The sequence below is a fragment of the Mustela erminea genome, chromosome 9, assembly GCF_009829155.1.
Source record: "Mustela erminea isolate mMusErm1 chromosome 9, mMusErm1.Pri, whole genome shotgun sequence".
Taxonomy (NCBI): domain Eukaryota; kingdom Metazoa; phylum Chordata; class Mammalia; order Carnivora; family Mustelidae; genus Mustela; species Mustela erminea.
In genome coordinates, this window is record NC_045622.1 from 52,007,520 (window position 1) to 52,022,352 (window position 14,833).

General features: G+C 40.7%; 1 protein-coding gene across 1 annotated transcript in view; it reads right to left on the bottom strand.

The window, feature by feature from the left end:
- The window catches only part of USP35 (ubiquitin specific peptidase 35), a 51,069-nt gene that overhangs the window by 22,941 nt on the left and 13,295 nt on the right, over positions 1–14,833 (bottom strand). Inside the window, exon 7 of the mRNA XM_032356732.1 lies at positions 11,305–11,498. Within this exon, the coding sequence (XP_032212623.1) occupies positions 11,305–11,498 (194 nt within the window). The remainder of the gene's footprint in view (positions 1–11,304; positions 11,499–14,833) is intronic.

The following is a 14,833-nucleotide window of genomic DNA, read 5'->3' on the forward strand; positions in this document are numbered from 1 at the left end:
TCGAGTCCCGCATCAGGCTCTCCACTCTCCATCAGCCTGCTTCTCCCTCTCTCTCTCTGCCTACTTGTGATCTCTCTCTGTCAAATAAACAAATTTAAACAAAATCTTAAAAAAAAAAAAAAACTATTAAAAAAAAACCGCAAATACACGAGCAACTATAAAAGTCATTGTTGTTTTAGCCACTGTCTGTAACTATTGTTTCAACTGTGCTTCTTGTTTCAACGTTATCTAAGAGAGTGATACATGTAAAGAAAAAATTACTAATGTAAGAGCTAGGAATTACTCTAACTCTGGTTTGTAACTATCTTCTCTTCATGTTATTTAGACGACTAATACATTTTTTTTAAAGATTTATGTATTTATTTGATAGAGAGTACGTGCGCACACAGGCAGGGGCAGTGGTAGGCAGAGAGGGAGAAGCAGGCTCCCCACTGAGCAGGGAGCCAGATGGGATGAGGGACCCCGGGATCATGACCTGGGGCATCTGGGTGGCTCAGCAGGTTAAGCGTCTGCCTTCAGCTCAGGTCATGATCCCAGAGTCCTGAGATCCAGAGCGCCACATTAGGCTCCCTGCTTCTCCCTCTCCTTTTGCCACCCCGCCCCCGCTCATGCTCTCTCTCATTTGCTCTCGCTCACTCTCTAATAAATAAAAAAAATCTTAAAACACAAAGGAACTACTGATTTATGCTTTTTAGACATACAGAGTATAAAGAATTAATTTTGCAACACCGACAACCGAAACAGGTGTGAAGGAGCTGTAAAGGAGCAGAGGTTTCTATGTTATTGAAATTCAGCTGCTACAAATTAAAATTGGAAGGTTCTAAATTTAGAATGTTAAGTGTAATCCCCATGGTAACAACAAAGAAAACAACTATACAATATACAAGCAAGGAAATAAAGAATTTGAACATTTCACTATGAAAAATCAACTGGACACAGAAGACGACAAGAATGTAGGCCATTAGGGACAAAAATAGTTAAAGGGTATGTAGAAGCCAAATAGCACAGTGACAGAAGTCCCTCCTGATCCATAATTACTGTAAAAGCAAACAGATTAAACCCTCCCATCAAAAAACAAAGATTGACAGGATGGATAAACATGCACAATCTGACTCTAGGCTCTCTGTGAGGGACTCACTTGCAGGTCAAAGACACAAACAGGCGTTGAGTGAAAGGACAGAAAAGGATATTCCATACAAATGAAAACCAGCACTGGGCAGAGGCAGCTGTACTAATAGCAGACAAAATAGACCTTAAAACAAAAAAGCTTACAAAACACAAAGAAATGTATTGATAAAAAGCTCAATACAGCAAAAAGATAATTATAACCATTTACACACCAAATGACAGGCCATCAAAATACACAATACAAAAAACAAAATTTAAAGGGAGAGATCGACATTTCTACACCTCAGTGCCCCACCCACAATCACGGATAGAACAACCAGAAAGGGGCGCCTGGGTGGCTCAGTGGGTTAAGCTTCTGCCTTTGGCTCAAGTCATGATCCCAGGGTTCTGGGATCAAGCTCCGCATTGGGCTCTAGCCCCGCACTGGGCTCTCTGCTCAACAGGGAACCTGCTTCCCTTCCTCTCTCTCTGCCTGCCTCTCTGCCTACTTGTGATCTCTCTTGTAAAAAAAAAAAAAAAAAAAAAAAAGGAACAACCAAAAAGAAGGTTAAGGAAACAGAGGACTTAACACAATAACCAAGAACCACCTAGATCTAACACACACGTACAGAACACTCCACCCAAAAGCAGCAGTACACATTCTTCTCAAGTGCGCATGAGATATTTGCCAGAAAGACTATAAATTAGGCCACAAATTAAATCTCAGATTTTAAAAGATAAATATCAAAGAATCTTCTCCGACCACACCTAGATGAATAGAATTTAGTAACAAAAAGAAAATGCACAAAATTGTGAAAATTAAACAACACTTTTTTTTAAGAGGTAAGGAGAGAGGGAGTTACAGAGGGGTGGGGAGGGGCAGAGGAAGAGGGAGAATCTGAAGCAGGCTCCAGGCCCAGCAGGAACCCAACTTGGGGCTCGATCTCACAACCCTAAGACCATGACCTAAGCCAAAATCAAGAGTTGGACACTTAACCAACTGTGCCACCCAGGCACCCCTAAACAACATACTTTTTTTCTTTTAAGATTTTATTTATTTGTCAGAGAGCGAAGGAGACAGAGAGCACAAGCAGGGAGAGCAAATGACAAAGGGAGAGGGAGAAGACTCCCCGCTGAGCAGGGAGTCTGATGTGGGCTTGATCTCAAGACCCTGGGATCATAACCTGAGCCACCGAGACACTTTAACAACCCAAGACCAAAGAAGAAATCACAAGGAAAATTAGAAACTACTCAGAAGCAAATGAAAACACAACAAAACATACCAAAACTTACGGGATATAGCCAAAGTAGTGATAGGGGAAACATAGCTATAAATGCTCATATTAAAAAACAAGACAGATGGGCGCCTGGGTGGCTCAGTGGGTTAAGCCGCTGCCTTCGGCTCAGGTCATGATCTCAGGGTCCTGGGATCGAGGCCCGCATCGGGCTCTCTGCTCAGCAGGGAGCCTGCTTCCCTCTCTCTCTCTCTGCCTGCCTCTCCATCTACTTGTGATTTCTCTCTGTCAAATAAATAAATAAAATCTTTAAAAAAAAAAAAAAAAAACAAGACAGATCTCAAATCGACAACCTATATTCACAACTTAACAAACTAGAAAAAGAACAAACTAAAGCTAGAAGAAAGCTAGAAGCTAGAAATAGAAGCCAGAAGAAGGTAGAAGCTAGAAGAAAGAAATAAAGGACTAGAGCAGAGAAAATTAAAACAGAAAACAGAAATATAGGAGAAAAAAAAAAAAGCCAAAAGTTGGTTCTTCAAAAAGAGCAACAAAGTTAACAATCATGTGATACTTGGGTGGCTCAGACTGTTAAGCATCTACCTTCAGCTCGGGTTGTGATCCCAAGGTCCTGGGATCAAGTCCTGCATTGGACTCCTTGCTCAGCGGGAGTCTGCTTCTCCCTCTGTCTGCCACTCCCCCCACTTATGCTCTCTCTCTCTGACCAATAAATAAAATCTTTAAAAGAAAATTAACAAACATCTAGCTAGATGGACTAAGGAAAAAAGACTCAAATTACTAAAATCAGAAATTAACATGGGGACATCAATACCAATTCAATAGAAATAAGAATAATAAGAGAGTAGTATGAAGAGTAGTTTGTGCAGACATAAACTAGTAAGGAAGTTGAATCAGTAATCAATAATCTCCCAACAAAGAAAAGTCCTGGACCTCAGGGCTCTAAGTGAATTCTACGAATCTTTAAAGGAGAACTAATACCAATCTTTCCCAAACTTTTTGAAAATACTGAAAAGCACTTCTTACATCTTACTTATTCTAGGAGGTCAGCATAACTCTGATACCAAAGCTGAAAACAGCGTAAGAAAACTGCAGACTGATTTCCTTTAGGAATCCTAATACAAAAATCCTCAACAAATATAAGCAAACAGAATTCTGCAGCACATTAAAAGCAGTATACACCAGGATGCCTGGCTGGCTCAGTTGGAAGAACATGCTATTCTTGACCTGTGGCTGTGAGTCCAAGACCCATGCTGGGTGTAGACATTACTTAAAATAAATAAATAAACTTTAACAATATTTTAAAAAGGTGAAATGTACTATTAAAAAACAAATAAATAAAAATAATAATGAAAGCAGTATATACCATGACCAAGTAGCATTTATTCCTGGAAAGCAAGGACGGTTCAACATACCAAAAAAAAAAAAAAAAAATCAATGTAATATATATACATCACCAAAATAAAGGAGAGAACCACATGATCAAGTCAATTGATATAGAAAAAGCAACTGACAACAGTCAGTACACTTTTATGGTAAAAATACTCTACATAATAGAAATTGTGGAAATTACCTCCACATGATAAAAACCATATAGTAAAATCTATAGCAAACAAAACACTCAGTGAAGTCTAAAAACTTTTCCTCAAGATCAGAAACAATGCAAGGATGCCTAATTTCACCCCTTTTGATGAACACAGCACTAGAAGGTCTAGCCAGAGCAATCACACAAAAAATAAATAATAGAAGTAAAGTTATCTGTCTGCAAAGAATATAATCTTGTTATGTAGAAAATCCTAAAAACCACAGAAAAAGCTATTCAAACTAATAATTCCGCAAAGTAGCAGGATACAAAGTCAACACACAAGAACCAGTTGCATTTTTATACTCCAATAAAGAACAATCCAAAAAGAAAATTACAAAAACAATTCCAATTACAATAGCATTAAAAAGAGGTAAAAGATTACACAATGAAAACTACAAAACACTGTTGAAAGAATCAAAGGCATAAATAAATGGATACACATTCCATATTCATGGATTAGAAGAGTTAATACTGTCAAAATGTCATTATTTCCCAAAGTGATCTGTAGATTCAATGTAATCCCTAGGAAAATCCAATGACATTTTTTTTGCAGGAACAGAAAAAAACTTCTAAAATCTATATGGAATCCCAAAGGATCACAAATAATGAAGAACAATCTTGAAAAAGATGAACAGAACTGGGAGGACTCTTACTTTCTGATGTTAAAACCTACTACGCAAAGTTACAGTAATCAGAACAATGTGGTACTGGCATAAAGACAGACACAGAGACCAATGGAATACAGAGCCCAGAAAAAAACCCTCATGAACATGATCAAGTGATTTTTGACAAAGTGCCAAGATCATTCAATGAGGGAAAGGACAGGCTTTTCAAGAAACGGTGCTGGGCAAAGTAAATGTCTACAGCAAAAGAATGAAGTTGGACCTTTTACATAACACCACGTACAAAACTCAGAATGGATCAAGGACCTGCATTTACAATCCAAAACAACAAAACTCTTGGGGGAAAAAACATGGCACAAAAGTCTTACATTGGATTGGGCAACCATCTAAGAGAAAACACCACGGGCACAGACAACAACAAAATTACAGAAACTGGACCTCATGAAAGTTTAAAAATTTGTACAGAAAGAAACCATTCAGGGTTTCACTCCAAGATAGAAGGATCCTGAATTCAACTCCTCTCACAGACACACTAAACGTTCAGCTACATATGGAAAAGTTCCCTTCAAAAGAAATCTAAGAACTAGCTAAGCAGCTCCTACACATCAGGGAAATGAGAAAAACACAGACACAGGAAGGAGAGATAGAGACACAATTTCACCAGAGACCCCACCTCTGGCATGGTGACCCACGATCAGGAGGGAAATCACAACTACCAGCTTCTCCCTGAGGAGGGAAGGATATGAATGCCACATCTGGCACCCTAACTTTTAAGACCTGCACCTAAGGAATGGGCACCTAAGGGATGGGGCTGATGTCCACAAGACCAACAGCGCTATAGCAAACTGGGAAACAGTACTTCAACAGGTTGCACAGACCCATCACGGCTAACCCCTCAGGAGCCAGCAGAGAGGCAGCTGAGTGAATCGTGCCCAGTCTTTCTGCGAAAAAGTTCATCTGTCTATCTTAAAAGTTCAGCCTGAGGTGTGAGCTTCTAATTTAACACATATCCAGGAACAACTGAAACACCTTCCAAAGACTGCAGAGGCTAACTGGTATCATCTTTGCACTCTCCCTCTGCCTCACTCCAGGTTTCCAGTGTCTCCCAGAAAGAGGCTTATGCACACATCTGCAGCCCTGGTTTTTGCAGTTACCACCCAGGGAACACCCCTTGATTGTCTGGTTCTGGTGGCCAGTGAAGCTTACACTTGCAGATTACATAGTACCATAACAAACAGGAAACAGTTGGGCTACCATACCAGGGAACAGCAGAGAGGCACAGACAGAATTGCACAGTCTTTCCAAGAAAAAGGACTATTAGGATGTCTTCAAAGATGCAAATGCCCATCTCCCAGTCTTCCCTCAAAGGAGGTATATTTGCATACTTTAAAAGCTGCTACCTGAGGTTCTGGCTTCCAGTAAGCCCTGCATCTAGCTGCTGCCTGAGATCCTCCCCTTTGGGACACTGACAGGTCTTGGGCATAGTCTGAACTACTAAGAGCCACTAAGAACAAAGCAGCCTGCTTAGGCAATCACAGTGGTTTCAGAGACAGCCAAAAGCAAGAGCAAGGATGAACAAAAAGGTTCATCTACACAACACCACTCCTTCAAGACCCAGAGAAGTAGTTGTTTTATCTAAGGCATGCAAACCAACACAGACAGTCAAGGATGAAGAAGAAACAGAGACCTATTGCAAATGAAAGAACAAGAAATAACGATGCTCACCGAGGCAAGGAGAACAGTACATGAACAAAGTGGCAACTTGAACAAAGAGAAAGAAAATATAAGAAAGTGCCAAGCAGAAATCACAAAATTGAAGAACACAATAAATGTACTGGAAAACACAACAGAGGGATTCAACAGCAGATTAGACCAAGCAGAAGATACCTTGAGACAAATGAAAATGTAAATACAGGATACTAAATATTATGGGATGCAGGAAAGGCAATTCTAAAAGGGAAAATCAGGGGCGCCTGGGTGGCTCAGTGGGTTAAGCCTCTGTCTTTGGCTCAGGTCATGATCTCAGGGTCCTGGGATCGAGCCCCGCATCGGGCTTTCTGCTGAGCTGGGAGCCTGCTTTCTCTCTCTCTCTCTCTCTCTCTGCCTTCTTGTGATCTCTGTCTGTCAAATAAATAAATAAACCTTTAAAAAAAAAAAAATAAAAGGGAAAATCATAGTGATAAATGCTTACATTAAGATATAAGAAAGAGGGGCACCTGGGTGGTTCAGTGGGTTAAAGCCTCTGCCTTCAGCTCAGGTCATGATCCCAGGGTCCTGGGATCAAGCCCCATATAGGGGGCTCTGCTCAGCAGGGAGCCAGCTTCCCTTCCTCTCTCTGCCTGCCTCTCTGCCTGCTTGTGATCTTTGTCTATCAAATAAATAAATAAAATATTTTTTAAAAATATACAAGAAAGATCTCAAATAAACGAACTTTACATCTCAAGGAACTAGAAAAAAACTAAGCCCAAAAATAGAACAAAGGAAATAAAGATCAGAACAGAAATAAATGGAGACTAAAAATACAATAACAATGATCAATAAAACTAAGCTGTTTTTTATTTGAAAAAGAGAAACAAAATGGACAAACCCTTAGCTACACTCACCAAGAAAAAATGAGAAAGGGCACAAATAAGACCAGAAGTGAAAGAGACATTACAACTGATACCACACAAATGGAAACGATCATTAGGATACTACTATGTACAATTATATTCCAACAAATTTCTTCCAACCTGGAAGAAACGGAGAAATTCTTAGAAACATACAAACTGTTAAGACTGAATCATCAAGTAGTAGAAAATCTGAACAGATGACTACTAGTAAGGAGAATGATTCAGTAATTAAAAATCTCCCAAACAAAAGACCAGGACCAGATGGCTTCACTGATGAATTTCTCTGAACACTGAAAGAATTAATACCAAGCCTTCTCAAACTATTCCAAAAAACAGAAGGAATGCTTCCAAACTATTTTATAAGATCAGCATTACCCTAATACCAAAATCAGACAATGTCAAGAACATTGCAGGCCAATATCCCTGGTAACACAGATACAAAAATCCTCAACAAAATATTAGCAAACCAAATTCAACAACGCACAAAAAAGTCCATATAACATGATCAAGTGGATTTATTGGAGGGATGCAAAGATGGTACAATATCCACAGAGCAACCGACACAGCACACTACATAACAAAATGAAGGATAAAGATTGTATGATCATCTCAACAGATGCATGAAACTCAATATCCATTTATGTTTAATAAAAACTCTCAAAAATAGTAGGTACAGAAGAAACGTACCTCAACATAATAAAGGCCATCTAGGACAAGCCCAAAGCTAACAACATACTCAGTAGTGAAAACCTGAAAGCTTTTCCTCTAAGATGAGGAACAAGATAAGAATGTCCACACCCTCACTTTTATTCAACATAGTAGTGGAAGTCCTAGCTAGTAATGAGGCAAGAAAAAGAAAAGGCATCATAATTGGAAGGGAAGAAATAAAACTGTCTCTATTTGTAGATGACATAATATTACATATTAAAAAAAAACCCAGATTCCACCAAAAAAACCTTTAGAATAAACTCAGTAATTCAGTAATGTTGCAGGATACAAAAATCTGTTGCATTTCAATACCCTGTAACAAACCATAAGAAAAATAAATTTAAAAATACCATTTATGTTCGCATCAAATTTAACCAAGAAGGTAAAAGACCTGTACAGTGGTCCCCACTTACCTGCAGGAGATACAAGATTCCAACAGAAGCTTGAAACTATAAATAGTACCAAATCATATATATATACTGTTCTTTCCTATACATATCTATGATAAAGTTTATTTTATAAATAAGGCACTGTAAGATTTTACCAACTAACAATAAAATATAACAACATACTATAATAAGGGTAATGTGAACATGATCGATCTCTCTCAAAATACCTTACTATACTGTATTCACCCTCTTCCTGTAATGATGTGAGATGATAAAATGCCCATGTGATGAGATAAAGCAAAGTAAACGAGGCACGCATTGTGACACAGTGTTAGGCTACTTCCCTGGTCTTCTGACAACGTGTCAGAATGAGGATCATTGATGAAAGAAATTAAAGATGATGCAAATAAACGGAAAGGTATTCTGTGTTCATGGACTGGAAGAATACTGTTAAAATGTTCGTACTACTTTAAACAATCTAAATTCAATGCAATCCTTATCTAATTGACAATGGCATTTCTCATTGAAATAAAACAGACTACTCTAAACTTTGTATGGAGCTATCTAAGACTTCAAATACCCAAAGCAATTTTAAAAAAGAAAAAGCTGCAGGCATCACGATTCTGGATTTCAAACTACATTACAAAACTATAGTAATCAAAAACAATACAGTACTGGCATAAAAAGATCAAGAGATCCATGCAACCGAACAGAGTGCCCCAAAATAAGGCAAAAAAAAAAAAAAACAAAAAAATGCTTATATGGTCAATATACAAAAAAGAGCCAAGAATATACAGTGGGGAAAGGACAGTCTCTTCAGTAAACAGTGCTATGAAAACAGAACAGCCACATGCAAAGGAATGAAACCATACCCTTATCTCACACCATACACAAAAATCAACTCAAAATGGATTTAAGACTTGAACGTTAAGACCCACTACCATACAACTCCCATAAGAAAGCACAGTCTATAAGCTCCTTGGCCTCACCTTGGCAATGATTTTTTAGATCTGACTTAAAAATAAAGATGACAAAGGGGGGTGGGGTTATGGACATTGGGGAGGGTATGTGCTATGGTGAGTGCTATGAAGTGTGTAAACCTGGCGATTCACAGACCTGTACCCCTGGGAATAAAAATATATTATATGTTTATAAAAACTAAAAAAATTTTTTTAAAAAGGTGACAAAAGCAAAATAAATGGGACTACATCAGATTGAAAAGCTCCTACACATCAAAGGAAACCATCAACAAAATGAAAAGGCATCCTAAAAAAAATGAGAGAAAATATTTGCAAATCGCCTTTCTGATAAGGGGTCAGTAATAGCCAAAATATATGAAGAACTCAGACAACTCAACAAGAAAAAAAGCAGTCCTACTAAAAAAGAGGCAGAGGATCTCAAAAGATCATTTTTCAAAGAAGATGGCCAACAGGAACCTGAAGAGGTGCTCAACATCACTATCATTAGGGAAACCAAATCCACAATAAGGTATCGCCTCACTCTGGTCTGAATGGCTATTTCAAAAACAAGAAATAACAAATGTTGGCAAGGACCTGGAACAAAAGGAATCTTTACACACTACTGATGGGAATGTAAACTGGTACACGTACTCTAGAAAACAGTACAGAGTACCTCAAAAAATTAAAAATAGAGAACTACCTTGTGATCCAGCATTTCCACTTCAGAGTATCCAAAGAAGATACAGAAGCTTCTATATCTATATCTATATGGCCAAGGAGCTCATGAAAAGATGCTCAACTTTCATCAGAAAATCATCACTAATCATCAGAAAAATGCAAATCACAATTACAATGGGATACCACCTCACATCCACTGGGATGCTACTATCAATAAAACAGAGGGGTGCCTGGGTGACTCAGTCAGTTAAGTAACCAATTCTTGATTCTGGCTCAGGTCATGAGCTCAGAGTCCCACCTTGGGCTCTGCACTGGGCATGGAGCCTGCCTAAGATTCATCCTCTCTCTCTCTCTCTATCTCTCTCCCCCTCCCTCGGCTCTCTTAGAAAGAAAAAAAAAAAAAAAAAAACCAGAAATGTTGGCAAGGATGTAGAGAAAATGGAACCCAAGTGGACTGCTGGTGGGAATGTAAAGTGGTGCAGCCACTGTGGAGAACAGCATGCAGGTTCCTCAAAAAGTTAATCACAGAACGACCCTACGACCCAGCAGTTCCACTTCGGGACATACACCCGAAAGAATGGAAAGCAGGATCTCAAAGAGCTATTTGTACACCCACACTCATCGCAGCAGTATTCCCAATGGCCAAAATGGAAAAGCAACACTTGGGTTGCCAGTATAATGGGGTTGCCAGAGCCTGGGGGAAGGGAGAACAGGAATCTGAGACGTTATTGTTCAGGAAGTATAGAATTTCAGATTCACAAGATGAAAAGAGTTATATGGTGGAAATAATCGCACAACGATGTGAATGTATTTACCACTACAGAGTTGTGCAATTAAAATAGTTAATATCATAAATTTTATGTACATTTTAACATACACACACACACACACACAAAAAAAAAACCTGGGGGAAGAAAAGATGTCTACTTTTGTGACTGAAACCCTGAGTGATTTTTAATCAAGCCTGAAGTTAGATAGGTAGCCATTACCAATAAAGATTATATTTTAATAAGGGGGCAGGGAATGCCTAATACCAGCGTGAGTGGAAAACACAATCCATTCCTTTGGACTCCAGGGAAAAAATCAGTGATGTTGACCAACCCAGAGTAGACCCCTTCCCACCATAGCCTAGTCCCCAAAGTCCTATCTCAAGTTCCCATCCAGTCTCATCCTACTGCCTTGTCAATGGCCTGGAGCTCTCAGGGACTGCTCACCTGCCTCTTCATGTGCCCACAAACCTCAGGGAATTATGCCACCAATGCAAAGAAGGCCCCGTCCTCTCCAACCACCACCCCCCCCACTACCCTCTCCAACCCCTCATCTCCACCCCACACACCTGGGAGCCCAAAGAAGAGAAGGAGGGGCAGACAGGAAATTCAAAAGCAGCACCTACTCAGAAGCCATGAATAAGGCCTGAAGGATGCTGTTCACGTAGCATGTGTTGCCCAAATTGATTAAACCAATCTTGCCCGTGTCTGACTTGGCCATTAGCCGGGGGTAGAAACCAGCCAGCTCACTCTTCTGCGAGGTCCAGGCATCCTGCCCCAGCAGCTGCTTGATGCGGTCCTCATTGGGAACATGGAGGTCCTGAGGAGGGAAAAAGCCAGCAGGATGGTGGGGACCACGGTCAGCTCTAAAAATATCACTTCCTCCGGAAAGTCTTCTTGGACTACAGCCAACCCCAACCCCACCCAAGCCCACCACCCCACAAATGTCCCAGATATACATGTTAACAGCCTTCTGCTTCCGAACTTATTCTAGGTTCTCATTTTGACACATGGGCCTTCTAGATCACCTTTCATGCCAGAACTGCCTTAAGAAGATGTAAAATGCCCATTTCATAGGTGAAAAAACTAAGAGGCAGAAAAAAAAAATTTTCCAGGCACATACAGACAATAAATAAAGAATCCATGTGTTCTTACAGGAGCCCAGGGTATGAGAGACTGTAAGCAATGACAACACAGGCCCACCAGCCAGACCCAACAATGTCAAGATCTCAGGCCTCATCCTGACTCTGGTCCTAACTGCCTGGCAATGGTCAGTGAGACTCTCTGACTCCATTTCCTCATTTGTCAAGGGAGGCTACTCCTACTTTGTATTATTTTGGCACTCCATATTTTCACAGCACTTGCATACAATAAGGCTCCTCCGAGCCCTCCTCCTTTTAGGTCTGTCATCACGTTTAATTAGCCAACAACCGCCCCCCGCAACCCCGCCAGCACAATCCCACAGACAGGATGGTGGGAGGGTCCTGAGATATGGATCCTAGGTCAAGGGCTCAGGGATTAGCATGCTTTCTTACTCACTCTCATACATTAAAACAGATGCACCTAAAAGAACATTATCCCCCGCTCGGATTCTAATCTATTTTAAAGAAAAACTCCTAAGCATAACACAGAACTACTTGATAGATTTTAGTGGCATTCCTTAAAGCCCTATTGTTTCCAGATCCTGAGCACAGACCCTAGATTTGCACAAGCCTCCAAACTTTCAAACCAGCTTAGCACTGAAGGCCCCGGTCTCCCCAGCATACACCATCCGGTCTCCCCAGCATACACCATCCGGACACCGTAGAAGGTCCTGCTCAACGAGTGGTTTAACATTTGTGCACACTCATTTCCCAGGAACATTTATCAGATCAGTCACCTATCACAGGAGCTGCCAAAGGCAACATTAAAAAGATAAAGGCTTGGGGCACCTGGGGGCACAGATGGGTAAGTGTCTGATTTCAGCTCAGGTCTTGAGCTCAGGGTTGTGAAAGGGAACCCCGCTTAAGATTCTCTCTCCCTCTCCCTCTGCCCCTCCCCATCTCTAAATTAAAAAACAAAAAACAATGGGCTTACTATCTTCTTAGCCCCTTCTTAGCCCCTTTTGTCTTCCTATTGTCCCCTATCCAATTCCCACTCCCCCATACGACACATGAATAGGGACAAAAAGGCAGAAAGACAGAAGCTCATGCATGTGCACATATGCATGATGCAAAATTATCGACACTAAGAAAAAAAAGTCATTTTCTCCAAAGAAGCTACTCTGGTACTCTTTTAAAAAAAAAGAGAGAGAGAGAGAGAACACTACGAAATTGGTTTCAAGTTTCTCATGTGACATACAATGGCTCCCTTAGCAAGAACCACAGCTCCCAGAGAAATTGCCTGAGAGAACTTTCCCAAATTTACTTATAAAGGAGCCTCAAGTAAGGATGTGTTCAAAGAAAACATGTAAAGTTTTATAAAAAATAACATTCTATGGATACTTTTCTGCCTTGCGTCCCACACTGGCTCATACCAAGAGGTATTCAAAGCCACAGGACAAACGTAGCACATCTCCCTGGAGCCACATTTTCTAATATTCAAGGAAGAAAAATGTCTGCCTTAAAACAAATGTTTATAAAATATGTACTTGAATCTCAGAGATAAAAGGAGATTCCAGAGAAATACTGAGCTTGTGTCAGCCTGCTTGGTGTAAGCAGCCCCTTTCTGGGCTCCAGTACTCTGGAGGAAAGGTTTGAGAGGCCCATATATGCTAGAGGAAGCAGAGTTGGTCTGGTCTGAGGCCCTCCGGTCTGATCTTTCCAACGTCCCTTCTACTCCGCTGACAAACTGCACGTTCCCACTCCCACGCCTCTCCCTTGGACGCACCTGCGGATGCCCCATTCTCCCAGTTCCCATCCCTCAAGGCCTCACTCCTATAGCCCCCCGCTAGAAGACATTCCAGGATCTCAAGTGGGGTACACACGTGTTCTATACCTTGCTGCCTGCACCTAGTGGTACCGGTATTTACAGATCCATTGTCACCCAGATCGGGCTATAGACCCTAGCATGAAAAGCCCAAGTCTCACTCAGTGTGGGTTTCCCTCAGTGCCCAGTGCAAGGCCATGCTCCCTCCTCTTTGCTCATGCCTCCACAACTGCATTTTTCACACGACAGTCACATTCATTCACTCAGAGATCACAGAGATACTTGCTGGGCACAGAAATCCTGACATGGTCCCTGCCCACCAGAGCTAGCAGGAAGCTAGCAGGAAACAGTAACAGTCACTTCCAGCAAGTCAAAGCCCTGTCTCCTCTGCTCATCTACCTCCAGTGACGGGCTTCTCTTATAGGTGTTCTCCATTTAAAAATAAATGCATTCCCCTGCAAAGCTGGAAAACCTGAGATGATCTAAGTAAATGCCAGAGGTTTTGTTTCAAGTTATCAACTGACTCTCACTCGTGGTAGATTGTTCCCTTCTGTGTTTTATAATTTTTGGATTATAAACTCATCTTTAGTGGAGTTTTATCTTTGTGAATTGAAAGCACTTTCATTTCTGTTTCTACAAGGCAACTCTAGGGTATTACTAGTTCATAACTACTTTTAATGTGAATGCCTGAGTTTAGGGGTCCCACAACCCCAAAGACAATGAGAACTTGAACCCCTAAACCCACAAGAGCAGGCCAATGATGACAAATTTCACTTTTCCCAATCCAGAATGCAGACTAAGCCAGACAAGTTTCCTTGAAATCTATGCGAGACCATGTATGTATTTTTTTTTTTTCCAGATCACTCTTTCACTAACAGCAAAAGCCTTTTTGGGTCCTGACTTACATAGGCCTCTTACTGCTAATGCCCCAAGGGGAGCAGGCCCTAAGCATCACCTCCTGTCCCTGCAAGTTCAAGTTGTTTAGTGACTACAGTTATACACTCCCCACTCCCTCCCCACCACAGGGCACGAGAGCATCATCCCTCATTTACCATTCTGGATTCCAGTTCTCGATTCCGTTTTGGCCCCTGGGGATTCCCCATTACTTTCTTGCAAGCTCAGCTATGTACTTAAAAAGACGTTTGTTATATTTTAACAAGCATTTCTAGGTGCTTTGCAGGAGGATGCTTTCCACATTACCTATCTGCTGTGCTACAGAAATGGAAGTCAGATCACAGGTTCTGTAAG